The 27,493-nt window shown below is 43.1% G+C and overlaps 2 protein-coding genes across 4 annotated transcripts in view; both read left to right on the top strand.

Moving 5' to 3' along the window:
• LOC134860830 (histone deacetylase 4-like) overlaps nt 1-19,039 on the top strand; it is a 38,512-nt gene extending 19,473 nt beyond the window's left edge. For all 3 annotated transcript variants that reach the window (XM_063877653.1, XM_063877654.1, XM_063877652.1), the window contains 23 exons: nt 826-976; nt 1,676-1,799; nt 3,076-3,194; nt 7,016-7,144; nt 7,316-7,422; nt 7,668-7,802; nt 7,876-8,068; nt 9,204-9,427; nt 11,548-11,760; nt 12,370-12,565; nt 13,273-13,406; nt 13,487-13,589; nt 13,718-13,764; nt 13,869-13,976; nt 14,148-14,203; nt 14,401-14,488; nt 14,609-14,728; nt 14,838-14,935; nt 15,062-15,180; nt 15,513-15,646; nt 15,794-15,878; nt 15,963-16,101; nt 16,193-19,039. In XM_063877653.1, the coding sequence (XP_063733723.1) occupies nt 826-976; nt 1,676-1,799; nt 3,076-3,194; nt 7,016-7,144; nt 7,316-7,422; nt 7,668-7,802; nt 7,876-8,068; nt 9,204-9,427; nt 11,548-11,760; nt 12,370-12,565; nt 13,273-13,406; nt 13,487-13,589; nt 13,718-13,764; nt 13,869-13,976; nt 14,148-14,203; nt 14,401-14,488; nt 14,609-14,728; nt 14,838-14,935; nt 15,062-15,180; nt 15,513-15,646; nt 15,794-15,878; nt 15,963-16,101; nt 16,193-16,232 (2,862 nt within the window). In that variant the 3' untranslated portion in view covers nt 16,233-19,039. The remainder of the gene's footprint in view (nt 1-825; nt 977-1,675; nt 1,800-3,075; nt 3,195-7,015; nt 7,145-7,315; nt 7,423-7,667; nt 7,803-7,875; nt 8,069-9,203; nt 9,428-11,547; nt 11,761-12,369; nt 12,566-13,272; nt 13,407-13,486; nt 13,590-13,717; nt 13,765-13,868; nt 13,977-14,147; nt 14,204-14,400; nt 14,489-14,608; nt 14,729-14,837; nt 14,936-15,061; nt 15,181-15,512; nt 15,647-15,793; nt 15,879-15,962; nt 16,102-16,192) is intronic.
• A 1,253-nt stretch (nt 19,040-20,292) lies between these two features.
• On the top strand, nt 20,293-26,586 carry LOC134860961 (ribose-phosphate pyrophosphokinase 2). The gene is made up of 7 exons (XM_063877883.1): nt 20,293-20,596; nt 23,298-23,481; nt 24,217-24,315; nt 24,756-24,880; nt 24,999-25,172; nt 25,281-25,440; nt 25,576-26,586. Exons 1-7 carry the CDS (start codon nt 20,475-20,477, stop codon nt 25,666-25,668), a joined length of 957 nt encoding a protein of 318 aa, XP_063733953.1. The 5' UTR covers nt 20,293-20,474; the 3' UTR covers nt 25,669-26,586.
• Nucleotides 26,587-27,493: the final 907 nt, after the last annotated feature.

Here is a 27,493-nt window from a genome sequence, read left to right on the forward strand (position 1 = left end):
TGTAAGGCTTTAAAGAAGAGGAATGAGCTTTCAGTGGCATTTGTAGAACTTATTTGACTCTCTCATCCACTGTGAAAGACACTTCAATGAGACGTAGAGAAGTTTACAAGCACATTTATTTTAAACCTTATTTGTTTCAGATAAAACACCAAGTCCCAGTCAGTCATTCCTTCAGTGTGAAACCCTGAGCAGTGCAGATTTTGTACATTTAAAGCCTTTTTAACAGATGCTCTTCTCCCTCTTTCCTGGAGTGCTGAGGAAGTGAGCAGATTGGATTATGTGTCTTTCTAAAGCCTCAGTTTAATGCTTTATGTTTGTTTGAAAGCTTAAGTGTGCCGAACTGCAAATGTTTTTATTTTATTGCCTTAAAAATCTGCCTAATTATTGCAGATGGGAACTTACCAGGAGCAGCATGTTAATAGAAAGTGATAGTTAAAAATAAATGACTGATAATAATAGTAATTTAAAAACAAAAAATACTTTAAAGAAAGTCATAATATTCAAAATATTTAAATGTATTTATAGAGCTCTTTAAATGTAGTCAAATAAATAAATAATAATATGTTATATTCATACCTGGGTTTTAAAAGGTACTCAAATAAACAACATTTACGGCAAAAAACTCAACAGACATTTTGTGTAAGTATACTGAAAATCTTACAGAAATTCAAGCAAAAACATTGTTACTGAACATTCACAAAGTCACCAGGAAGTGACAGTTTCTTTATGATCGCATCTTGCAGATTTGGAAGCGTTTCCTGATGTTTAGAAAACTTGTGTCTGTACGTTTTTGCACTGACATGACTCTGATGTTCGTCCCTGCAGCAGCAGCAGGAGCTCCTGGCGCTGAAGCACCAGCAGGAGCTGCTGGAGCACCAGAGGAAGATGGAGAACCACCGTCTGGAGCAGGAGCTGGAGAAGCAGCAGCGCGAGCAGAAGCTGCTGCTGCTGAAGAACAAGGAGCGGGGGCAGGAGAGTGAGTTTATTGGTTCAGCATAAACTGCCATGATGAAGCTTATTTCATACCTCATAATAATTGACACATAGTGCCTAGAAGTCTTGTAATAACCACATGTCAAGCCTATTTCTGTGAATTAAATAATTGACAAATAAGGTTTTTCTTGAATATTTTTACATGCATGGGTGGAAATACAGATTATATATTTGAAGGAGTTAAAAAATAAAGCTGTATTAAAAAAATCTGAAAAATAGATGAAAGTAAAATATGTGTTTTAGTCCAATGTATGTATTCGTGAGTTTAGTGTAAGCTGTGTTTAAGGGGCCGATTGCTTAGCAGGAGTTCTTCACTTAAAGCCCTGTTGAGATCAGTATTCACAGAGAGTGAGTGTGTGTGTGCGTGTGTGCGTGTGTGTGTGTGTGTTTCCATTTGACTTGGAGAAGCTCTGTGTTTACTGTGGTAAACGAGCTGTATTAGCCGGTGGCCTTGGTGCAGGCTGAGCCGAGTTATTACGGCTGCCGGCTGCTGCAGCTCTCTCAACAGTTCATTGAGAGCGAGTCCTTGAGAGCAGTTTACAGACTGTACGCAGAGTGGTTACCCATCCAGTGTTTATGTGTCTGTGTGTGTGTGTGTGTGTGTGAGACAGGAATCAAGCAGAAGTTTTCAAACATTTAGCATGCTTTTTGTGTGTATCTGAACCTCTTCTTGCTCCTTTAGGTGCAGTGGCGAGCACGGAGGTGAAGATGAGGCTGCAGGAGTTTGTCCTGAACAAGAAGAAGGCCCTGGCCCAGCGGAGCCTCAACCAGGGGGGCCTGCACAACGACGCTCCGTACTGGTACCGGTGAGGACAAATGATACACAGAATTAAAATGTTGATGGTTTAAAAGTTCTTTTAAGTCTGAAATTAAGAAGTCACGATCAAAGCTGTCATTTTACAAGCTTTAAAAACTATTTAAATATCCAGTTTTCTTACTCCCCACTCACCACTGACCATATTTTACTCCTTGTACTGACTATAAGCTAACAGGAAGCTAACTGCAGATCAGTGTAGGTTAGGATGCTATCGCTCTCTCTGGCTGCATCTGAACAATGTATTGGTTTGTGTCTTAATCCATCAGCAAGCTTTTTCCTCACCTGACAAAACACAGACAGGAACACACACTTACTCACACACACACACACACACACACACACACACACACACACACACACACACACACACACACACACACACACACACACACGAGGGCAGGATATTAGCAGCTGATGATAGGGACTCTTACTCTGAGCGCTCAGCCTTGGGTGTTTCCTCTCTGGAGTTCTTTGCAGGTGTGCACACTTCCCCTTTGCTTTGCTTTCACTGTCTGGAAACACGGTTATGCAAACCTATTTATATTTGTGAGTTATTATTTCCTACCTTAGCAGGTTTAAAATGGAAGTCACCAGGATTCAGGTATTTGTTCTGCTACAAGGAACAAGGAAGCAGACATTCAACATACTACTACAATCACTGAAGGCAATACGTTCAAGACAATTCAATGTACATCTGATCTGGGATTAAACTACGCTTTTAATTTAAGGATTCACTGATACATATTACAATAAAAGCACTGAGAAGATGAAATGCAGATACAGAACTAGAATAACATTACACAATCTCCATGTATAACCCAATGAAACGCCCACAAGTGATACAAACTTTCTTCTTCTATATTTGCCTTCCTCTATCCGCTCATTGGACTCATCGGCCCCCTCAGTTTTGGAAGAGCAGAGTGTGTACATCCGCTTGTCAGGAACATGCATCTGGTCCGAAGCCAACCTCGGCTTAACTTTGCCCACAAACACAGCACCTTATTCCGCAGGCAGCGAGCAGATGGCAGCGCATGTCTGCAGCGCTGCGGAGGGATGAGGCGTTAATCATACCATCTTTGACAGCCGTGAAGTTACTTTGCTCTGATTTCTTATACGGTGTCCATTAAGCGAGTCCAAGGCAAGATATCTGTTCTGGAAAAGTACTACATATGTACTTACACGTCTGAAAACTTGATACTAAGTATTGCTGTATCAATTCACGCTGTTCATCTGTAGTGACTCTAATGTGCTTTTGTTTTTTTTAGGAAAACCCAACACAGCTCTCTGGATCAGAGCTCCCCTCCACAGACGGGTGTTTCCACCTACAACCACCCTGTGCTGGGCGTCTACAACCCCCGGGATGACTTCCCACTGCGAAAGACCGGTACGTCACACACGCGCTTACACATTCTCCCCCCCCCACGACACTACTAAATCCTATATAAATAAATAAACCAACAACTCACAATGTTGATTTAATAAGGGTCGTATTTCTTCGGCTAAGAGAAGAACTGATCAAGGTGTTCCGTCTGGTAACATCGTCTTTTCCATAAGTCCTTAAACACTGCCAGAGCACACACCGTGTTCCCGTTAGTGTTTACTTCCTGTCTGTCTTCTTCTGCTGTTCCAATTAGTGTTGAATTCATTAAAACGATCCGACTTCTCCCCGCCGATTGATATGACTGCACGTAGTCCCGTGATCAGAGTGTCCTTAGCAACAGTCTGCTCTCCTTAGCAACAGTCTGCTCTCCTTAGCAACGGTCTGCCATCAAAAATAAGAGACCGCAGAATGTTCAAAATTTGACCAATCAGCAGCGAGTATTCACCTAAGCTGTATAATATGTACTTTTAACAGTGCAGAGCTGCTTATTTGCTCCTATGCAGGCTCACGTTCAGGGGGGATCAGACACGCACATACACACACACACACACACACACACACACACACACACACACACACACACACACACACACACACACACACAGCCAACTGTAATGTACAGCGCATGCAGACCCACGTTTCTCTGCTTCATTAATCACATCCACATTAGGCTGTCAGGGTCTCCCAGCAGTGTTGGAGTAAAAGCGTGGGAGGTTCAAGAGTGAGAGAGGGGTTTTACTTTATTACCACTCTTACGTTGTACTATTTTGTGTTGTTGGACCTTTCTGCTGCCTTTAATTTAGTTTCATGATTGCATATTAAAACTAACTGGCTCTGATAGATCCTACTCAAGGGTTTTTTCTTCTGCGCTTGCTGTGCAACAATTACTTTTGGGGTCCCCCAGGGCGCTATCCTCTGCCCTTTATTGTTTTCAATCTGCATCACACTTCTGGGTCAAGTAATTCACAACTGCAATATTTCTTTTCGCTGATGATACACACACAGTAAACCCATCAGACCTCTTGGAGATCTTGGAGGTCCAATCCTTTTTAAAATATTTATTACTTTTTAAAACCTTGTATGTATTTTACTTTTTAATTCATGACTTTCAGCTTCAGCAAAATGTAGAATTAAGCCATTTCCTGGTCCAAAAGGAGGTCCTAAATCAGTGGGTGTTTTTCTTAATCTGATTTAAATTGCACAAAACATTTACCACAGCCATTTGTTAACTCAGGAGCCTCCTTAGGAATAAATGAACTCCTTTAATTTCAGTTGAGTTCATTCATGTTTTGTATGCCCAGCCGTATATCCTATAATTATTAGCTTTATTCTCCACCTTGAGCTTCAAGAACACAACATGCAGGGTAATTACAACATCTGATTTTAAATTGGCTTTTTAATTAGTTATATAGTGTTACTTTGAGTCGTGATACTCTCTAATTGTCCTTCATCTGTTCAGGACTAAAGGTTTTTTACCACACTCCCGAAAACTTCATGTAGAGTAAGAGAGGACGGTCGCTGGACTGTTGGCTCGTTCGGTGATTTTTCTGTATGGCTGCAGATTGTGTTTTCCTGCAGAGAGAGGAGAGGACCTGTGCCCTCCTGATATTTACCCACAGGGATGACGTGCTTTGTGGGTTTACTTATGGTAATGCCAGCTGGGGGAGGTTAGAGGCTCTTTATTTCACCCAACGGCCATAAAGTACAGGACTGGCACCCTGGGCTTACCAAGCAACGGTCATACGATGCAACAGCGCTCTTTTGTGCATCTCACATCTCCTCTTTTACATTTCATGTATCCGGTACTCTGGTTCAGAGCACAACAAGAGCAGTGCAGGTTCATGCAAACACACAAGTATCTTCTTTAAACACGCTATGGAGGATTGTAGGACAGGCTAAATAAACCTAATAAATGTGGATGTTGACAAGGGGTACCTACTTGGATAATTGGCCCTTTAAAATCATTCGCTGTAGTATGGTCAGCTTTCATTGTGAGGGAGCATTACAGGAACATACATGTTGTCACATACACATGTGAGGAAGGGGTGGGAAAGTTTGGAGGCCATGCTGGGCCCTTTATGCAGAGCATGATGTTCCTGTCTTTTCTAGGGCAGGCAGTGCTTCACACGGAGACAATAGCTCAGTCCCCGGCACACAGCCTGCGTACAGTAAACATGCAACCGGCTGAATATAGGATGTCACTCACATATGCGACCTCTCACCTCCACGATGAGGCCCATTTTAACGTGACCACAATGCACCATCTGTGCATTGATACCGTGTGTGATCACATGTGCTAATGCTTCCCTCCAGCCTCTAACAAAGCCTCTCATTCTGTTTGAAGTAGGTTCCGAAATACCAGGTCATGTTAAGGTCCAATTGTAACCATGCATGACGTGTTGTACTACTTCCCTGACATTAAGTTAATGAATTTCAAAATAACATGTAGATTTGTATGTGGAGGCACTCATTTATATCCCTCTTGTTGTATACATACAAGTACATTTACTCAATTACTGTCATTAAGTTAAAGGAAACTGTATTTAGTTGCTTTCAGATATTTAGAAGAATAAAGACCTTTTTGGACATTAAGTATGAAACATGTCAAAGTAAAATCTGACTTATCTGACACTGAACGGGAAAAGCATTTGATGGATGTTTCCCTAAATGATATTCCAGATAAGTTTGCAGCAGGCGTTTCAGTATCTGCACGTTCAGGGTGAAAGTTCCAATCCAGCGGCAGTATTAATCAGGGTTAGTGATGTCCCACAGTTGGATTTATCTCCCCTTTTTGATGATTAAAAATTGGATAATGAATGGTGAAATTACCCGAGGCAGCTGATTGGCAGGGCAGAGTAAACAGAGATTTAGCCTCTGTGTCCGGAGCCAAGGTGACATGCTGTTCCCGTCTCCTGTCTCCATTCACAGCCCTGGGACAGCAGCGACAAAAGACCAAAAGGAAATCAGGCTCCCAAATTTGAGCTAATTGCTTTTCGAGCCTCAATGTTGTTGGGAAAATGGATCAGAATTTGGCATTGCGATGGTGTAGCAGCGAGTCCGGCTGACAGGTTTCATAACAGCTACACAGATCGATGTGCAGCTTAAAGACTGCAGCTCAGGTAACTCATGCAGCGTCCGATCGATCCGTCCAGAGCTGCACCGTTTAACATGACAGAGGCTCCACAGGGGGCCAGAGTCAGAAAATCACACAGCCATCATAGAAGGTGATAGAAGGAGGTGGAAATGTGGACATGACACACTGGAGTGTTTCCATTTTACTAAATACTTCTACTCCACTACATCTCAGCGGGTATCACTGTACTCTTTACTGCAATACATTTAGTTATTTTTAAAATAAATAATACAAATAATAACATAAATAACGTGATACGGATTTCTTTAAATATTTTGTTATGATTTATTTATATTTGTATATTTTATTCCTTTCAATGTATATAAGATAGTTGATTTACACATTTTCATATATATTTTTGAATATATATATATATATATATATATATATATATTTAAGAAGAATGCCAATTTACGCTAAATGAAATAAAAAAGCGCATCTTCCTTTTATATCAAATGTATTGTAACATTATAATCCCAATACACTGGGATCTGATTGCATCTTTTCCAAATGTAACTGGAGGAATTTATTGTATCCTGATTATGTATCCCATTGCCCCCAAGCCTGTCTGTATGACAGGATGATGAACTGGCACGGTGTGAAGTCATCCCTCCCTTTCTGTGAGAGTTCAGACTGTTGATGAATGAATGACGATGTCGGCGCTCTCCTTTCTCTCTGTCTCTCCCCTCAGCCTCCGAGCCGAACCTGAAGCTGCGCTCGAGGCTGAAGCAGAAGGTGAGCGAGCGGCGGAGCAGCCCGTTGCTGCGCCGCCGGGACAGCCCCATCACCACCGCCAAGAAACGCTCGCTCGACATGGCAGGTGAGGAGACAAAGCCGCGTGGCGTTCAAACAGTTTACTTTAGGGCGGGGTAACAAATACACATGTGGTGTTGTTATAAGGAAATGCGACACAAACTGGTGACAGAAATCTGAGGATTTTGTACTTTATTTTAACAAGATTTCTGAATGATTCTTTATGCGTGTGTTTCAGACTCTGCGTGTAGCAGCGCCCCGGGCTCAGGCCCCAGCTCCCCGAATAACAGCGTGAACAACATCCCCAACGAGAACGGCATCACTCTGTCAGTCAACAACTCGGAGGTACCACACGCACAGGCACACACACACACACACACACACACACACACACACACACACACACACACACACACACAGACGTTTTATCAGACTAACAACAAAATAAAAAAGACACTTCCACAGGATGTGGTAAAATGCTGTATTAGCGCAGAGGACGCCTTAGATTAGGTTGCAACTGATGTCTTCCCTCGTTTCCTCCCGCTGCAGTGTTTCGTTTTGTCATATTTTATTTTAAATTTGCTTCCCAGGCGTGTCTGGCGCAGCGGCTGTGCAGCGGTGCTGATCGGGGCTCGGTTAGCCAGCTGTCCCTCTACACCTCCCCATCTTTACCCAACATCACCCTGGGGCTGCCCGCCACTGCCACGGCCACCGCCGCCTCCAACGTAAGAAAGAAAATCACTCTATTTTATAATCCAAAATCACCTCCACGCTCACTCTCTCTGTTTCCCTTTGAAGGTGACCTCGGCGCAGCAGGACGGAGGTCTGCAGCCGGCCCTCTCCCTCAGCCCTCCCTTCCTCTCGGGTGGTCACTTGACGCCGTACCTGTCCGAGGGCGGAGCAGGATCGGGCGGGCACGGTGCGCACAGTCCTCTGCTGCAACACATGGTGCTGATGGAGCAGAGCCCCGCACAGAGCCCCCTGGTGACAGGTATGAGTAATTTAACTTGGTAGTAATTGTACTTTTAGTTAACTAAAGGATCTTCCAACACTGGGTACATGTCACATTTGTTCCAGATGGCAGTAAATCGGGCCGATCTCTAAAAAGCGAGTAATCGACGGTCATAAAATCAGCCATGTTAGCTCTAATATCTATCTATCCATATCTGGTTAAAACACATCTCTGACTAACGGTATTATTTGAGATGTGTGTCCGCGGTACATGGCCCCCTCACAGTGACAGACGTCCATTCACTAGCTCAGATTAATGAGCTCCTTTCATATGTCAGCGTATGCCATGAGAGTGTGACACGGCCGCATTGTGAGCCCTTTTCCCATCAACTCATTCATTGACTGCTGCTATTTTCAGCTGCGCCGCGCTAGCAGTGAATAGCGACGATGACGCACAGTGCAGACGCAAGTATGAGTGTATCCACGAACAAGAAAAACAAAAAACCTCCCACCCAGAGAGGCTTTTTAACAACCCAGATGCATCAATTTAGTTGTTAAAGTTATGATCCATTCGTCATAATAGCTTCATTTTTTTAATGAAGTCCTTTTCTTTGGAGAAAAAGGAGTCACATTTGAGTTTATTTTGAAATCATCACTATATATTATATATTTGTGATTCATTGTCTTTGCTTTTAATCTGGAAAATCGTGTCTGGACATACCTGGTTTCTTCAAAATAGTGACAAAAATAGCCCCGGCAGACACACACACATGCATCATTGTGACAGTTAGACTAAATACTCCATAGCTTTCCTAAACAACCAGGTCTACTTTACTTAAACCAAAACTTAAAATTCAAATGGAGCTCAGTTATTGGTCACTGGTATGACATACGAGTCTCTGTGTATTCTATAATGATTGTTTTCCAGCTTTAGCGGCACTGGAAATGTTCTTGGAAGGATGCATCATGTTGAAACAGGCAAATTACTATATAGTACAGACAAAGTGCAGGAAGTGAAAGCTGCCTTTGTGTCCTGATCAAACGCAAGACATGACGCACAATGCACGCTCTGTTTTCCTGTCTCCCAAACATCTCTTCCTCATGGACTTTACTCTCTGCGGTTTTGTGTTTTCTCCTCCTCCTGTAACTAAACTCTTTCTTGTTTTTTGTCAAAGGTGTGAGCGGCCTCTCCATGTCGCCGGCAGCGTCCATGGCCAAGCTCCAGCGACAGCACCGGCCCTTGGGGAGGACCCAGTCAGCTCCCCTGCCTCAGGGGAGCGCCGCTCAGGCCCACGCTCAGGCACTGGCCCTGCAGCAGCTGGTCGTCCAGCAGCAGCACCAGCAGTTCCTGGAGAAGCACAAGCAGCAGTTTCAGCAGCAGCAGCTCCACCTCAACAAGGTACTGCCCCTCTCCCATGCTATCTGTCTGATGTCAATGTGGATCATTTCTCCATTAAATTGTCCTAAGGGACTTGATCAATTGGATTTATTCTGTTGCATAATCCCAAATGTTTGCACCAGTTTTCAAATCTAGAGAATTCTGTCATTTTAATCAAGGTGAAAGTCTGGTGTTTTTGGTTGCCTGTCAGGTATCATACAGGAAATTTTCGTGAATGGACTTTTTAACAATTTTTAAGGCATATTTTTCCTACATACGTTTAGTTTTTTGGTAGCTTTTGACTATATTTTTAACCTGGATGACGATGTTAGTCAAAAGACGTCTGAAACTCTATTAGTGGCCGCCAAACTGCATTGGAAAAACAGTGATTTGTAACATGAAACATGATTTATTTAGTATTTGTACTGGTTTTATAGATCATGTATGTTTGTTTTGAAGAGGAGGAGACCTCTCTGGATAATTCGGCCTCTGGTTTAAACCTCATTGACGTATGGATCTTCAGTTTTCACAGAAACAAGCTGAGTAATACACATAAAATGGCCAATTTGCTCACAGCCGCTCCGGGGCATCCGTTTTCTGTTGATCTCCATCTGGGAAGCACAGATTTTTTTGTAACGATTTTATTAAGTGTTTTTACTGCTTTTTATCACCGGGGCCATTTGTTTTGAAGAGGAGGAGACCTCTGCGGGTAATTCGGCTGCAATGTCAAACTACCATGATTCATCGCTGCTGCATGAACTCCACCAAACTGAGACACCTACAGTAGTAGCAGAAAGTGACAACTTAAGACGTCAAAATGAAAACAGGAACGCTTTTCGGTGCCGTGGGATAATAAAAATAAGTCTAATAATAAAAACTAGACCATTTATCCTCCAGTGTACATTCTTTTGTGCCATCTGCAGTATTATCTTTACTTTTTATTCAGTTTGAATGCAAATGATTCCAGTAGGAAGGCGGCTGACGGGAGATCTGACATCACATTTAAATAGGCGGATAATTAATTGGGGCTAGCTGCAGCTGTAGTGTGTGTGTGTGTGTGTGTGTGTCGGTGTAGGCGGGAAGCAGTAGCACACTGCTATCTGAGGAAGTGTGTGAAGTCCTTCATTTTATTCTTTATCTTTTTCTGCTTCGTCTCTTCGTTGTATATCTGTTTGCGAGTAGGCGAAACATAGCAGGTATGTAAAGTAGTGTGTGTGTGTGCGATTGTTTGTGACTGTGGCCGAGACAGTTGCCACGGACTGCGAGGTAACTTTGTGCTGCCATGGCAACAGAGCGGAAGCCTGTTCTTTATATGGTCAGGGAGGAAGTGAGCAGGCGCTTTACCTTTTTTTCTTCTGCTTTTGAGCAGAGTACTCGCTGGAGGAGAGGTGGGTGGATGAAACAAGGGATTACCTCTCCTCCTCTTCCTCCTCCACCTCCCCTGATCTAGTCTAACTCTCTGCTCAAACATCTCTCAAGGAGGGAGGAGTTTTTTCAGAACAAAATGAGAAAATCTCAATGAAAGATAAAGTGAAATCGTCTCAGTAAAAGATTCTAAATGATCCGATTTGAGTAATGGTTGATGTCCACTGTCCACACGCACACACACACACACACACACACACACACACACACACACACACACCAACACACCTGTAACTTGAAACACTTGTCTTTTCTGGCTCCCTGTCACATCATTATCACTCACACACTGTGTTCCCGGCCGCAATGAACAGGAATCTGAATCCCCACTCCCAGAACGAGCCGATGAAAGACAAAGTGAAAGACAGCGGCGCAGCGGGGAGCGAGGAATGCCTCTGTTTCCACACAGACACGTTTTTGCCCCGGAGTACAGACGGCAGAGCGGCCACTCACATCCAATTAGAGCGGAGCGGCTTGAAGCGAGCGAGGCACAATAATCTGACGGAGTAATCCAAAATAAGCTTGTTAAAGGAAGAAAGGAGTGATCTGCCAGGAATTTCAGAAGAGAGCGTGCCGTCTGTGTTTGTGTGTGGTGTGTGTGTGTGTGTGTGTGTGTGTGTGGTGTGTGTGTGTGTGTGTGGTGTACACAGCCTCACACGTCGGAGGGGATTTGTCACATCCTGCTGTTTTGATTGTACTTTTTTTTTTTTCTTTTTCAGATGATGACCAAGCCAAACGAGTCGCCCGTGGGCCGGCAGCACCAGAGCCACCCGGAGGAGACGGAGGAGGAGCTGAGGGAGCACCAGGACGGAGGAGCGCTGCTGCCGGGCGTCACGGTGAAGCAGGAGCCGCCCGACCCGCAGGAGCTGCAGGAGGAGGCGCTGCAGCAGCACCGCGAGAGGCAGGTGGAGCAGGAGCTGCTCTTCAGACAGGTACGGGATGGAGGTGTAGAGAATATAGAGGGACTGAGATTTGATCTGACTGTCGTGTAGGTGCTCCTGGAAGTCCTGGAGAGGTAAACACACATAAATATGTTTAGGGATCTTGACATGTTCTGGGATTTAATGCTGAGGGAAACAAAGCTGTGTTTTGGCTGCCATCTTTTGGCCATAACTTGCACTTGCAATATATAGTACTGTATGAAAGGGGCCTGTCGTGATCATTTCCAGGTTCATATTTGTATTTTGGCCCTCTGATGTCAGGCAGATTCTATCATAGCGAAGTTCATTGATACTTAATGTGAGAGCAAGCTTCTGTCTGTGGCTGCTCATAGTGAAAAAACAGTGTCAAACCAATATAAAATTTCACAAACAGATGATAAAACCCAGGAGGATGATGCTAAGTCTGTCATACACAGGTGGTTGTCGAGATATCCTTGTCATAGCGACAAAAAAAGCACCTTTCTATCAGAAAAAAAGCGATCCGTAGACACTGGCCTTCAAGCTTTTTACTAAACTACAGCTGCAGCATTCCTCTCCTTTATTTATTTGTGTGTGTGTGTGTGTGTGTGTGTGTGTGTGTGTGTCTGTGTGTGTGAGCAGCAGGCCCTGTTGTTGGAGCAGCAGCGGATCCACCAGCTGAGGAACTACCAGGCCTCCATGGAGGCTGCCGGCCTCTCCATCTCCTTCCCAGGACACCGCCCCCTCTCGAGGGCTCAGTCTTCCCCGGCCTCGGCCTCCTCCTTCCCCATCAGCGTCCCGGCATCAGACCCCCCCGTCAAACCTCGCTATACCACAGGTACGCATCACCAGCATGTACAAATAAGGAGCCAAAGCACTTTGAGGGTGCTTATTTACTCCTGTCACATGTTTGGCCTGCACCTGAAATTCACTTCCTTTCTGATGCAGAGGGGACTGAAAAGAAATTACCCCCAAAAAGTAAAGTGCATTCGTTCCTTCCTCACAGTGCCATTCAAGGCTGCAGAGTGTGTTCCTGCAACAAGATATTTTTAAAACAGTTTGGCCTACTTTACTCCCACTCTGTTCCAAAGTGCATATATAATGTAGGAAAGTCTCAGTAACACATTAATCAGAAACAACGTGAGAGCTGAAATCACACAGGAAGACATTTCTGCTTCTGTGACACTCAGATATATAATGTATCATGACCTTAAACCATAAATAAGAATCGTCAGGGATGTTAGACATTAAAACTGTAAATAGTTTATAGTAAAAAGTCTACAAACGCCCAACTCGTTGTTGAGAAAATGACTGAAATTAGTGACTCAAAGTTACCAATTCATTGACTAAATGATGAGTCATTTTATGTGTGTGTGTGTGTGTGTGTGTGTGTGTGTGTGTGTGTGTGTGTGTGTGTGTGTGTGTGTGTGTGTGTGTGTGTGTGTGTGTGTGTGTGTGTGTGTGTGTGTGTGTGTGTGTGTGTGTGTGTGTGTGTGTGTGTGTGTGTGTGTGTGTGTGTGTGTGTGTGTGTGTGTGTTTTTCCAGGCCTGGTGTACGACTCTCTGATGCAGAAGCACCAGTGCATGTGTGGAAACACCAACAGTCACCCGGAGCACGCCGGACGCATCCAGAGCATCTGGTCCCGACTGCAGGAGACCGGGTTCAGAGCGCAGTGTGAGGTGTGTAACAGGAGGAAAACACTCGAGCAGTTCATAACGTAGTAAAAGCTGTATGATAACGTGTGTGTGTGTGTGTTCAGTGTATCCGTGGGAGGAAAGCCACTCTGGAGGAGCTGCAGACGGTTCACTCTGAAGCCCACGTCCTACTGTACGGAACCAACCCACTCCGACAGAAACTAGATTGTAAGCTCACACACACGCAGGCACGCACGCACACACACACACACACACACACACACACACACACACACACTCAGGATGAACTAATATCTAATAGCTACCTGTCGCTAATTTCATGTTTGTTCCACCAGGTTCAATCACTCCCATGTTCGTACGGCTGCCTTGTGGAGGGGTCGGGGTGAGTCACATTCATAGGGGAAATAAAACAGTTTTCTAAAATCCAATAAAGTAATAATAGAGCAATTTTTATGTGTGAGAATAACACGGCGCTTGTGTTTGCAGGTGGACAGCGACACCATCTGGAACGAGGTACACTCGTCCAGCGCTGCCCGGCTCGCTGTGGGCTCTGTGGTGGAGCTGGTGTTCAAAGTGGCCACTGGAGAGCTGAAGGTACGCACCCTCACATCACATTCTAATCACCAGGAATACACTCGTTCATCATAGCAAAGAGGGAAAAGGACCTTGATACGTTTTAAGGGCGTTTGAGATTATTCTAGACGATTTGAATGGATTCTGCTGTGGTTCACCTTTACTTAAAAAGAGGACTCTCTGTGTCTGCAGAACGGTTTTGCTGTGGTCCGCCCTCCCGGACACCACGCGGAGGAGAGCACTCCCATGTAAGGACACACTCACACGCACTTCATATGCATAAACAAAACGTAGGAACAGGCGCCTCTGCAGCACCAATGACATAAAGCATTGAGTTAATCTGCACATAAAGTCCAGAATGCTTCCTGTCCACATAAAACATCTTTAATATGCTCTTTTAAAACGTGAAAATGGAGAGAAAATAGACCATTTTTTTTTGTTCCAGGGGTTTCTGCTACTTCAACTCTGTGGCCATCGCGGCCAAACTGCTGCAGCAGAGACTCAACGTCAACAAGATCCTCATCGTGGACTGGGTCAGTTTCCTGTTCTGCTTTGTGACATAGCAAAGTGTTTAGAAATGCTCCATCAATTGAACATCTGGACCATATTGTGTGTGTGTGTGTGTGTGTGTGTGTGTGTGTGTCATCCAACAGGACGTTCACCACGGCAACGGAACCCAGCAAGCGTTCTACGACGACCCCAACGTGCTTTACCTGTCCATTCATCGCTACGACGACGGCAACTTCTTCCCTGGAAGCGGGGCGCCTGACGAGGTGAGTGTGCAGTCACATTCCCAGTGCATTGTGGGAAGCAGTTTGCCCAGGATTCAGTGTGCATATATTAAAGCTCGAGTCAACTAACAGATAAAATATTTGTTTTCAGGTGGGCAGTGGGCCCGGCGTCGGGTTTAACGTCAACGTTGCGTTCACTGGAGGCATCGATCCCCCCATGGGAGACGTGGAGTATTTGGCTGCCTTCAGGTACCAGAAACAAAATCAGACAGTTCAGAACTGAGCTTATGGTTTTAAAGAAAGTACTTCTCACTCAAGAATTGACTGTTGTCTGATTGTCTGTTAATCTGGATTATCTTCTCCTTCCTCCGTCAGATCCGTGGTGATGCCCATAGCCAACGAGTTTGCCCCGGACATCGTGCTGGTGTCTTCAGGCTTCGATGCGGTGGAAGGACACCCTCCACCTCTGGGCGGCTACGTACTGACGTCTAAATGTGAGTACAGGATATTTCAAGTATGTTTGAACTAGAAATGCAATGATTTTTTGGGTATGTACAGATATTTGCTAAATGTTCCGCGTGGTAAAATGTACTATTTAAATAAACTTGCCTTGGCATTTTATTAGTTCATTTCTGGTACATTTTCCTTGAATTCTGTAATTTTTTTCTGTTGGATTCTATGTCATTTGACTACATATTCCTGTTGTATTCTGGGCAAATTCACTCCAAATTTCTGCTCAATTCTCCAAACTAAAAGTTTAATGCTGGAAGAAAGTTTGGAACATTTGTATGCGTCCTCACTCTTCCTGTTACCTGTCCTCCTCCAGGTTTTGGCTACCTGACCCGGCAGCTGATGACCCTCGCCGGGGGCCGCGTGGTCCTGGCTCTGGAGGGGGGCCACGACCTGACCGCCATCTGCGACGCCTCGGAGGCCTGCGTGGCTGCGCTGCTCAGCCAGGAGGTGAGGAGGTCGCTCTGACGGCACGCAGCATCTAAATCCTAATGTGTTAGATCTGAGGAGGACAGGGAGGGGACCGAGCGGCATGTGTTTTCGTCCTTTAGTTGCAGTGTGTTTATATTTATCTGTGTGTGTTTCTGTCCTGTGCAGCTGGACCCGCTGCCGAAGGCCGTGCTGGAGCAGAGACCCAACCCCAACGCTGTCCGCTCTCTGGAGAAAGTTATAGAGACTCACAGTGAGTGAACACTCACTGACACACACACGGACAGATTGAGATGTGTATATATATGTTTCTAATAATGCACTTTACCTCCGTCAGGTAAGTACTGGCGCTCGGTGCAGCATTTCTCCCCGCTGCTGGGACTCTCCCTGCTGGAGGCGAAGCGCGGAGACTCGGAGGAGGCGGAGGCCGTCAGCGCCATGGCCTTGCTGTCTGTGGCCAACGCCATGGACCAGAGGTAGAGCAGCTCCACCCACTGCACAGAAGCATCTTTGTATTAATACGCCATATATTAATAGTGTGTGTTAATGACTGTGTTTGTCTCCCAGGCCGGAGGAGGAGCCGATGGAGGAGGAGGAGCCGCTGTAACCGAGGGAACCATGAGGGAGTCACACTGCTACCATTGACCTCTCCGGAGAAGAGTCTCGGCGGACGCTTCATTTAGCACCCCCTAACCCCACTCACCACGTCAGTCACCTTGATTGGCGGCCCCTCGGCCTAACCGGGGGGGGGAGCGGGGGCAGGCTCAGCCTCAGAGTAGGGAGCCAAATCAGGAGACGGAGGACTGAATTGGGAGAAAAAAATTAAACATAACAGCGCTGCTCGGGGCGGCAGAGACACTCATTTTTTTCAGTCTTCACACCCCCACGTTAGCGGAGTGAGCTAACGAGGCAGCGTGGGGGGGGGGGGGGGGGTGTCCGGTCAGAGAGGACTGCAGGAACTCGGTGCTTCACACAGCTGACCACACGGACACCAGGGACAGCAGACATCTGTCCCACGCAGCTCGGGAGGTCCCTTTTCTCTCTTTTTCTCAAAATATTTTCCCCCTGTAAAACAAAAAGGGGGGGGCATCATATTTTACACGATGCGTTCACTGTGGCCCTCACGCAGATTTGATGAGGAGACTGTGGAGTGAGAGGAGTGCCTTGGTGAGGGATTTCAGGATTGTTCAGGAAAAGATTGCCTTAAGTGACAAAACAAAAAAAATCGCCGAGGAAATCGGTGCGAGGGAAGACGGAAACAATCTTTCGGCATGTTTACTACGAACGTGACGACTTTAAACGTCTCTCAAAGCCTCTCTTGAAGACTTTACTTTTGGATGGATCTATTTTTCTGTAAAAAAGGAAAAAAAGCGCTTTGTAAAGGTAGTTGCCAGCTTCAGTAGAGAAATCAAACGGTGCAAACATTGAAATTAGAAAATAAAAAAGGTTCAGCCTTTGATGTAGCTTCCCTTTAACTGAAGGCATTGCTTCGTACACAGAAAGCATGCATCTGAGCGGACAGACCGGACATTTCTTCGCAAGATTTCTGAATGTTATCCAAAAGAGAAAGCCAAGCAAGAAAAGCCAAAGCATGAGTTTGCATTTACAGTAGTCCTTTCACTTAGCTGGCAAACATTTCTCGTACTGGCCCTTTAAGGAAAAGGCTCCTGGTACAGTTTACTAATTTAATCACACATCACATTTCTTGCGGCGACTACCTATGTTGCTAACGTGAGCGAAACATGGCTCATGTAAATTGAATATATTTTGAAAAGGCAGTAATCGAGTACTGCCTGTTTGTATCTACATGTATGATTTTCCACAATATCAATGTTTGGTAAGCGTGTCCACTTTTTTTTTTAATCGTATAAAATTATTTTTATAACTGTTTTGTTTCTTTTTCATCCATAGATTTTGTGTTTTTATCCGTTTTCTGGATAGTTATAGGGCTGCCGTTCACACACGTACTACTATTCTTTCTTTCTTTCTTGTATTTATCGAAAAACAAGGAGCTAAACTTCCTTCCTTTCTTTATTTCTTTCTTACTACGGCTCTCTTTGCATTTTCATCAACTGTGTATTTATAACATGTACTGTTTATAGGAGATTTGTATATGGAAAATTTATAAATGTACTCTAACTAATGACAGCTATGATATTGTGAGCGGAAAACAGTGTGGTGTATGATATTACTCCATATTTAACTTGTCATCGACTGCACTGTTCGCCCTCATCAAGCGGCACTGACATTGACTTTCAGAGTAAAAACATTTAAACACTTTGTTGCCTAAATTATACATTTTCCTCTTGTGCATGTGCAATTATGCACTTACCATTTAACTGTGACAACACACACACATTTAGAGGCCGTTTTATGTAGCTCGCTGTTTTTTTAACAGCGGGAAAAGGAAATAAGGGGGCACAGATGTTTTAAAAAAGTGGATTTTGACTCATTTTGGAGTTTCAAAATCTCTTCCTGAGCATGTGTTGCACTGATGGTGTCTCCTTCCATTTTCCTGCTTCAAATTCAATGATCACCTGCTTTCTTTTATCAGATTGTTTATAGGGAATGGGACTGTGACGTCACAAATGGCAAGTCGTACATCTTTGGAGGATACCAGGGAATGCTGCCATATGGAAAACTTACGCTCCTATTGGCTAGCACTCCATCACATCGTAGGTGATAGGCTTAAGGACAGGACTCTATCCTCCAAAGATGGGCGCACCAGAGTGCACTGCTGTTCCCCTTCCCTATTTAACGTTGACATCATTTTAAAAACCTGTAAAATTCATGTCTGACCAAACATTCCACTTGTGTTTGATTTGGCTTTTTATTTTATTTTGTAGAAACGTTTTTTTTTTTTGCTGTCTGCTCGCGCCAACTTTAACTCTTTGCATGGTTTGTGAGTCAGCATGCCTGCTTGTCTATGTAACAGAAATGTATTTGCACAATAGAAGAAGAAACACTGGAGGACTTTTTGAGAAATAAAACCCTCCCAATGGCACCAGGCAGGACGGTCTTCTTCCTCTCTGGTGGGCAAGACTTTGTCCAAATGAGACACATTTGATATTGTTCTTATTGAATATGGTTTCCAATAAGTGATTTTAACATGACTCAGCACTTACGGACTGTGTTAAAGAGAGCGCTGCCAAACCTCTACACCTTTAAAGTAATGTCGGGTTTGGTAAATAAGGGCGTCTCTGTTTGATTGTCACACACACCTCGGCCAGTTCGATATATTTAACCACTGTGGCTCCAGAGCAACTCTTGGTTTACATGTAAATGGATAAAAAAATGTTATTTTTTGTTTGTTGTTTGTCTCTATTGATGAAAAATGTTATCTTTCTTTGGGACCTACGCTTTGGACATTTCATCTCTGACATCATCTATAAAATATATTTCTGAAAAATACAACATGTGTTCGTTTTGTTACATACATAATGTGTTCTATGGCGTTTTGTGCATGTAAATGGTGCAAAGGCTAAAATCCAAAAGTTCCTTCCAAAGTTTCTCACATTTTTTTGCTCTTTCCTGACTGTTTATCTAACTGATCCCATTATCAGACTGCCACTTCTCAGCTCCTTCACTTCAATGATTACTCAAAGTCCAATGTTAGCGCAATGGAAGTGTAAATACTCAAAAGGGCTGCTGGTTGAATTCCTGAGCTGCTTCTCCCTTATCTCACCTGAGAAACAATCCTAGTTTTAAAAAGGAAATCTCCAATACAAACCGTATTCGTCATGTGCTGTACAGTATGTGAAAAAAGTAAATGAGCGGCCCAGCACATGACAGCAATGATGGGGGAAAGTGTGTCCCCACTGAAAGGAGAAGACATACCATTAGCTTCGAGTCTCAGCTGACTTTTATCTGAGAGGAAAATCTAATTACAAGATTCAAGAGTTCAAGCAGCATCCGTCAGGTGACCTCATTCTGACAAAATGTTTAGAATTAAGTAATTACAAGTATTTATAAATGCTAACCAAAGCCCAAATTGGAAAGGTTTCTGCTTTACCAACAGTCAAAACTTAAAATAACTCTGAATTCATAGAAGAATAACAAATATGTGTCCTTGATGAAGCTGGAAAAAGAGAATAAATAGAAACTAAATTATTTGAATGAAGAAAAAAAAACAACAGTAATAATATTCTTTTTAAAAGCGTTAATTGTTAATTAAATAAGAAATAGACCTCATAATAAAAAGGTATGGATAAATATATGTTTTCTTGTAATGAACAACAGGTGTACAATCAAAATAATTTACCAATAATTACATATTTTTCATCAGATAAAAAGAAACAAATAGTTAAATGGATTAAAATACAAACAAATAAACGTATGATAATAATAATGATAATAATAATAATAATAATAAAAATAATAATAATAATAATAATAATAATAATAATAATAATGATAATAATAATGATAATAATAATAATAATAATAATAATAATAATAATAATAATAATAATGGAGATTTAAACTTGATTAAAATAGATACCTACTTAAAAGCACATTCACCACATAGAACAGTATTTTAAATAGTTAATTGTGTTTGTTTATCTCAGGAATATGCCTGTGTGTTTAGTAAACAATGCAGCGGAGTGATAGGTGTGTCATTGACTGCTGCACGGTCCAATGAGGGGAAGGCACTTCCCTTCACCATGCAAATGCTGACCTGATATTTCCTCTCTGCCCACTGTCCCAGAGCCTCACCAGCGCAATGCCAAAGCTGCAACATTAGCACGCCAAATTCCCCGTTTTCATTACCCTCAAAAGGGGCGACCTGTCGTCTTTTTTACCCTCCTTTCTTTTCCTTTCTTAAGCACACTGCAGCAGTATTTCTGACATGCCTAACATCGTGCTTTTTAGCGGGAGCTCCCACCACGACCTGTCCCAGAAAGTGGCTGATCGGCTGGGACTGGAGCTGGGGAAAGTGATCACGAAAAAATTTAGCAACCAGGAGACATGGTGAGTAGTTTTTAAACTTTAAGACGACGCTTAAATGTAAAGGCATTGGACGTTAGCATGAGATGCTTGTTGGTATCGCGGATAGGCTGTCCATGTTGCTCCTATCACATGTGGGTAAGTTAGCTTGAAGCTAACAATAGTTTACTATTCAGCGGGATGTAAAGTCTACACGTGACTGGCTAGCCACATGTAAACACACCAGGCTAATAGCAAGCTAACATCTTGTTTCCTTTATCGGACAGCTTTGCTATCTTAGTGATGATAATGTAATTTTATCTATATCTGCCTCTTTTTTTGCGTTAAAAGTCACAAGACTTCCAGCGCTACAGTAGTGAAATTGCGTAACGCTGCATTTCGTTCGTTGCGTATCATGCTAACTACGCTAACGTTACGTACGAGTCCCGTGTGATGGGTGCTTATGGGCCAACATTTGTACATGTGCTGCAGTGTATCCCCTCAAGCCCATTTTTCAGTCTAAACTATATGGAATAACCTGTTTAAACTTGAACGGACAGCTGCTTATTTAATTTCCCCTGCAAAATGTTATGTGTGAGCTGTAAACCTGCTAGTTTCAAAGGAACTGATTAATCCGGGTATACCAAATCTGACGTGACACCTTAATGCCTTCTCCACAGTAAATGGATCTGTTAGCTAGCTAAGACGTTAGCCCTCAGACCTGTTGATGTTATACAAATGTATACAGGCAGTGGTTCACCTTATTTAACAGTGTGATTGATGTAAGCACAACTGCTGTCCAATTTCTGCCTCAATGAAGTTTAACTTGCTGTCTTTTAACATGAATTTATGCGCGCATGCTAATACAAACATGGCTAATTGTATGTTATATGCTATAGAGAGGTTAAATCAACAATTAGAACCACAACAGTCGCTAACACATGAGTATTTAATGTGAAATATTGTACCTAAACTAAGCAAAATAGGAATAAAGATGTGTGTATGTCGTTCTCATTACTGTGTGTCCTGTAAGGGAAATCACATGCACTTAATTTGGACTCCTTTCCAAAGCAGCCAAGCTAACCCTTAGTTAAATTACTGGCTGCACGCTATCAGCTAGCCTCGTTTAATATTAGTTATAAAATGACCTTTAATACTTTTACTGCTGCCTGGCCTTGAAAAGTCAGTTTAGGTCATGTTATAATGTTTGAACTCTTCTACAGGATGACACACTACCTTCATGCTGCTCCACTTTGTTAATCTGAACACATCAAAACACTGTTTATGCGATGCAGCTTTAATCTCAGCATGTATCTTAATGTATGTGTGGCTTTGTGACCCTCTCATGGGCACTTAAATGTCATTGATTCAGCACTAGGAAATAATGCACTGCACTAGTGTTTTGTGATCTTCAGTGAACGGAGTTGGATTGTAATATTGTATTGTAATGCACTCAGGATAAAAGCATCCACTAAACGAAGGTTACTGTTTTGTAATCTTTCATTTTCACATAATTTCTTTAGATAAACAGGGCTTGTAAAGGTGTCTCGACCCCTTTATCCCTCCTAAGAGCATGTCTGCTGGTGGTGTTTCCACCCACAGCTCTTAAAATCCAGGGAAAACTCTGATTAACCCTGCTCAGGTTCCTCTCTAGGGAACACAGCTGTTTGGGCGACACAACATCCAAAACAAAGATTATTTTCCGATCCTCACCGATTAACAGAAAGGTGAGAATGGTATGCTAATACCCGCTCTTCTCACAGCTCAGACGCAGGTTTTTTTCCAGGTGACTCGCAGAGGGAGCGCATTCCTGGGAATTTTTTTTTTTTTTGTTCGAGAGAAATTTCCAAATAAAGGTGTTGTTGCCCTTTTGCCTAGAGGGCAGGGATCCAGATGTGTTGTATACAACCAACAAGTTATTTAAAGATGCTGAGACCCATAGTAAAAACGATAAATGCAGTAGATTCAGGAAGATGGAGAGCACAAAATAATAGTTTTTGTTATGTCCCAGATGTAGCTGATGTTTTCTGTCTCTTGTGTGTCCGTGTTGTGTTTAATTTTAGCTGCTGTGGCAGGAAGTGTTTTGCTCAAGGTTTTGGCTGTCCATCCTGAACGCCTCAACATGCAGTTTAATGTTCACATGTTCTTACATCTCTAGAATAGAATCCCAGAAAACCGGTTTCTAATCCAGAGATTCTCTGATACACACAGAGATAGTGGATTTCAAAACTGGGCCTTTTTATAATTAAACAAAATGATGCCTTGGTTATCCTAAATTGGTGTATCCAAATGATGTCCTAGTTAGCCACAGTATTGCCTTCAGTTGGCTTTTGGTTTCAGTAATACACTTCTTGTTCAGCCCCTTTCAAATACAATATAATACACGTCCGTCCACTGGGTGTGAGCTTTTATTCTCGGTGATTCAACACCTTTACAGACTGAGTGCTGGCCTTGTGACTGCAGCCTTTACATCTGATCACATGACTGAGGACCCTCACACAGGAATGTTTCACACACATGCTGTCTGCCGCAGGTAGTGTGTGTCCTTATTTCTACTCGCATGAGCAGAGGTGCTCGGCCCTGACTTGCCCTAACACTCGAAGCAGCTCAGTCCCCATAAGTCATCGCTCATAAATCCATCGTTAGAGCTTCATTTAAAAAACCTGAATGACCTTTTTAATCTGTAAGGGATTAGGGAAAAATGTTCTTTTTTGCTGACGTGTTTCCCTCTGTGTCACTGAGACAGTGTGGAGATCGGGGAGAGCGTGCGCGGAGAGGACGTGTACATCGTGCAGAGCGGATGCGGCGAGATCAACGACAACCTCATGGAGCTGCTCATCATGATCAACGCCTGCAAGATCGCCTCCTCGTCCCGCGTCACCGCCGTCATCCCCTGCTTCCCCTACGCCCGGCAGGATAAGAAAGACAAGGTACACACGCCACGCCTCTTGTAATACCTTAATACAAAGGTGTTAAACTTTAACCTTTTGACCGGGTCAAACTACATATGCATTTAAAAGAGTGACAGTTCCTTTTCCCTATTTCAGCATTGTTAAGCAATAGCATTTAGCATTTAACACCTACAACTTCCTGAAATTTCTTCCAGAGGAACTGCAGCGATACAGTTTGCACCGTTCTCTTGACACATCAGATGTTCCTGCAGGCGTAAAAAGAGCTTCAGAAAAAAACCTGCTTATCCTGTAAATCATTATCTGCTGTTGCGTCAGTTGTTGATGTAACTACAACAGCAATGCAGGTCTGAATGAAGCAACAACAGGCTACGTGTCGACGTGCTCATCAGTGTGACACATTTCCTTTGAAGCTGAGATGCCTTTTAGGGGTTTTCCCTTCCTTGTAGTGTGTTATATAAGTTTTTGTGCATTTGAATAGTCTGAAACATGTCACAGTAGAGGCACAAAATACCTGAAAATGAGCAGAACAGAGTCCAATTGAAAAAAACAAACCTGGTTTAATACATGTATTATTTTACAGTTGCAATATCAGCCAAAAATGCAACCTTGTTTTGGAATTGAAATCCATTTTTGAAACCTATAAAATTAGTTTAATGATTCAGAAAAAAAGGAAAAGCTTCCAATATTTTACATTTCCGATATCTTCTCCTCACTTACTCACCTCAAGCGACTGTGTCTTGATGCTTGTCCCAGAGTCGAGCACCCATATCGGCGAAGCTGGTGGCTAACATGCTGTCGGTGGCTGGCGCCGACCACATCATCACCATGGACCTGCACGCCTCTCAGATCCAGGTCAGTACCCCGACACATGTCATCTATTCCTGGGAGTAAACGGGGAGATAAGAGTTTAATGACGGTAGTTAATTAATGTGTGTTTGTGTGTATTTAAACCTACTGAAGGCCTTGTTTTGCATTACAGAGCCATTTATCTTTCTAATATTAGTGACCGTATTCAAATGTGTTTTCCTGCTACTACTAATATAGTACTAATACTCGCTCTTAGGCTTTCATGACAATTTCTTCCTTATTTAGTCTTGTATCTTAGGAAAAGACGCAAATATGTCACAGAATTTGGCATATAGGTGTAGAAATATAGCTGTACACATGATATATGTTGCTTTACATTGAATTGTGCCATGTGTTTTGCTGTAAAATGCCCCGTTTGTAATGTTCCATATTCCTGATCTTTTACCATTTGGTTTTGTAAGTAACTTTTGCGTCTTTTTTTAAAGGGCTTCTTCGACATCGCTGTAGACAATCTTTACGCGGAGCCCGCTGTGCTGCAGTGGATCAGAGAAAATATCCCAGAGTGGAAAAACTGCATCATCGTGTCTCCAGACGCCGGAGGAGCGAAACGGTGAGATGGAGCGAGAACTCGGGGACTTGATGAGCGTTTTAAACGATTATATTTGTATAATTTTCAAAGGAAGGCTGCAGTCTAATCCTCTGTCTAATGTCTCTTTCCCCCCGCGCAGCGTGACGTCCATCGCCGACCGTCTGAACGTGGACTTCGCTCTCATCCACAAAGAGAGGAAGAAGGCCAACGAGGTGGACCGCATGGTGCTGGTGGGAGACGTCAAGGACCGCGTCGCCATCCTGGTGGACGACATGGCCGACACCTGCGGCACCATCTGCCACGCCGCCGACAAGTCAGTGACATCTAAATACTTTTAATCCGTCTGTTCTTTCCTTGAAAGAAAAACAGACATCAGTTTTAGAATAACAAATACTATAATTAAATCCATTTCCTCCCTCAGGCTGATCGATGCCGGCGCGGTGAAGGTCTACGCCATCCTCACACACGGCATCTTCTCCGGTCCTGCCATCTCTCGCATCAACAGCGCCCCGTTCGAGGCCGTGGTGGTGACTAACACCATCCCACAGGAGGAGAAGATGAAGGCGTGCCCCAAAATACAGGTACTCCTCGAACACACACACACACACACACACACGCACATTAAGAAAACCATCGACTTCGAGACAAGGGAACCAGGAAGTGGTCAAATGCATTTCTTGGTTTTAGGACTCATTCCTGCTCCTTGTTTCCTCCAGGTCATCGACATCTCCATGATCCTGGCTGAGGCGATCAGGAGAACCCACAACGGCGAGTCCGTGTCCTACCTCTTTAGCCACGTACCCTTATAGAGTCCCCCCCACTCCCCACTCACACTTTTCAGCAGGCACTTCTTTGCCATATATCCTCGATAGAAAAGGCCGGAGGGTATTTTTGGCTTACCCCATGTGACTGTTGAAAGGTCACGCCCACACAGGAGACCAAGTTTATATTTATGAGCATTTTTTTCTTATTTTCTTCATTCCTGCTACCCTCCATCTGCAAGGCCTGGCCTTCACTTCATCCAAAGGCTCACTGTGTATAATCTGTACCTGATATTGAACTCACTTCAACGAAGCATTCCACGATGATTCGGACACATTCGGGCTCTTTCTGCTTCATAACGTGAAATAAATATGCACCTTTCCCCCCCTAAGTGTTTGCTTAACAGCTGCAAATGATAACCCGTTACTAGATAATGCTGAATACCTGTAATACTTTATGCTTATTGCTATCATGGGACCACAGTTTAAAAGCTGCACAAGTGGAAATCTGACAGGAGTTAAAATAAAAACTTTATTTGCTCACTTTCTTTAGTTTTTCTTTCATGAGTTTGCTGATTAATCTCTACCTTTGCAGTAAATATTCTCCCATATTAAGCTCTCTTTTGACACCTTTTCCCCTTTAATAAACTTGCTTAATAACAGACATGTCTGGTAAAAATGACGAGTGTAATACGAGGTGTCGTCGGGTGTTGAACCCACGTTTAAAAAGGTCACGAAAACAAATCGAGCCCTAAGATTGTTAAAGATTTCAGCCATGATTTATTATTAAAATGGTGCGATATGTCATCAGAGCTGTAATGGGTCACTTATGTTCCTTAAAGCAGGTTTCACTGTTTGCCTGCAGGCGGATTAAAGAGTTGATGGGAAAAACGTGATAATATTTTTTTTTTACAAATGTAACACTGAGCTGTTTTCTTGATAATAAAGCTTTGACAATGGCTTGCAGATGATCGTGTTGCATTGCTTTTCAGTTTACTTATAGGGACATTGCAGCAGTTTAGCATTGCATCTCTAAAAGATGGGTCATCTATTTGTTTAATTGTTAAACAAAAGCTCCTAACTGAGTCTAAAAGCATCTCCAAAAGTGTGCAGACTACACTTCCCACAATGCAACTCGATAACATCCCACTGGTACGTTTCAAGATGCAGATGTTTTGATGGATTGCAGTGTGTGAAATAACTGCCTTTATCACTTAAGTTCTGGGTACTTTACTGTTATACTATATTTACTCTACGATGGTATTTCCATTTCCTGTTTATATTTCTGCATTAAAATGTTTATAAATGATAAAACTACACTGTTAAGGGATATATGCGGGACTTGATTTACCTTGTCAAAATGGTTTGTAACTAAGTAAATCATCGTAATACTTTTACCAACTATGAATTAAAGTGACTCCAGTGTTAACTGATGTACAAATATAATTGTTTTAATGCTGCAAAGAATTCATTAAGGGAGTGATGCATGGAATAACCATTAAACTGAACTGCCACCAGGGGGCGCCATTTGTACATTAATCTGCAATCAGCAGCTGCAGACAGATAAAAGTAATACATAGAAATGATGTGCTTTTAAAGTTATTTTACACCAAATTTCGTTGATAAATAGCTCATTTGAACTAAGACACATTCAATTGAAGGGGAAATAAAGTAAAGGGGTGCCATGTTGACATAAATCCGGATAATATGGTATATGGATTGGATAATTTCACTAACAAAGCATCAAAAATCAATAAATCCATTTATTTTCCTGAATCTGTGGCTCCTTCAGGGTGTTTTTAATGTGTTATTGAACAGATGAACATGCAGGGCTCAATCTCTCCAGCAGGGAGCCCCGGAGGCCGGCAGCGGT

Source organism: Eleginops maclovinus, chromosome 24 (genome assembly GCF_036324505.1).
Source record: "Eleginops maclovinus isolate JMC-PN-2008 ecotype Puerto Natales chromosome 24, JC_Emac_rtc_rv5, whole genome shotgun sequence".
NCBI classification, from domain to species: domain Eukaryota; kingdom Metazoa; phylum Chordata; class Actinopteri; order Perciformes; family Eleginopidae; genus Eleginops; species Eleginops maclovinus.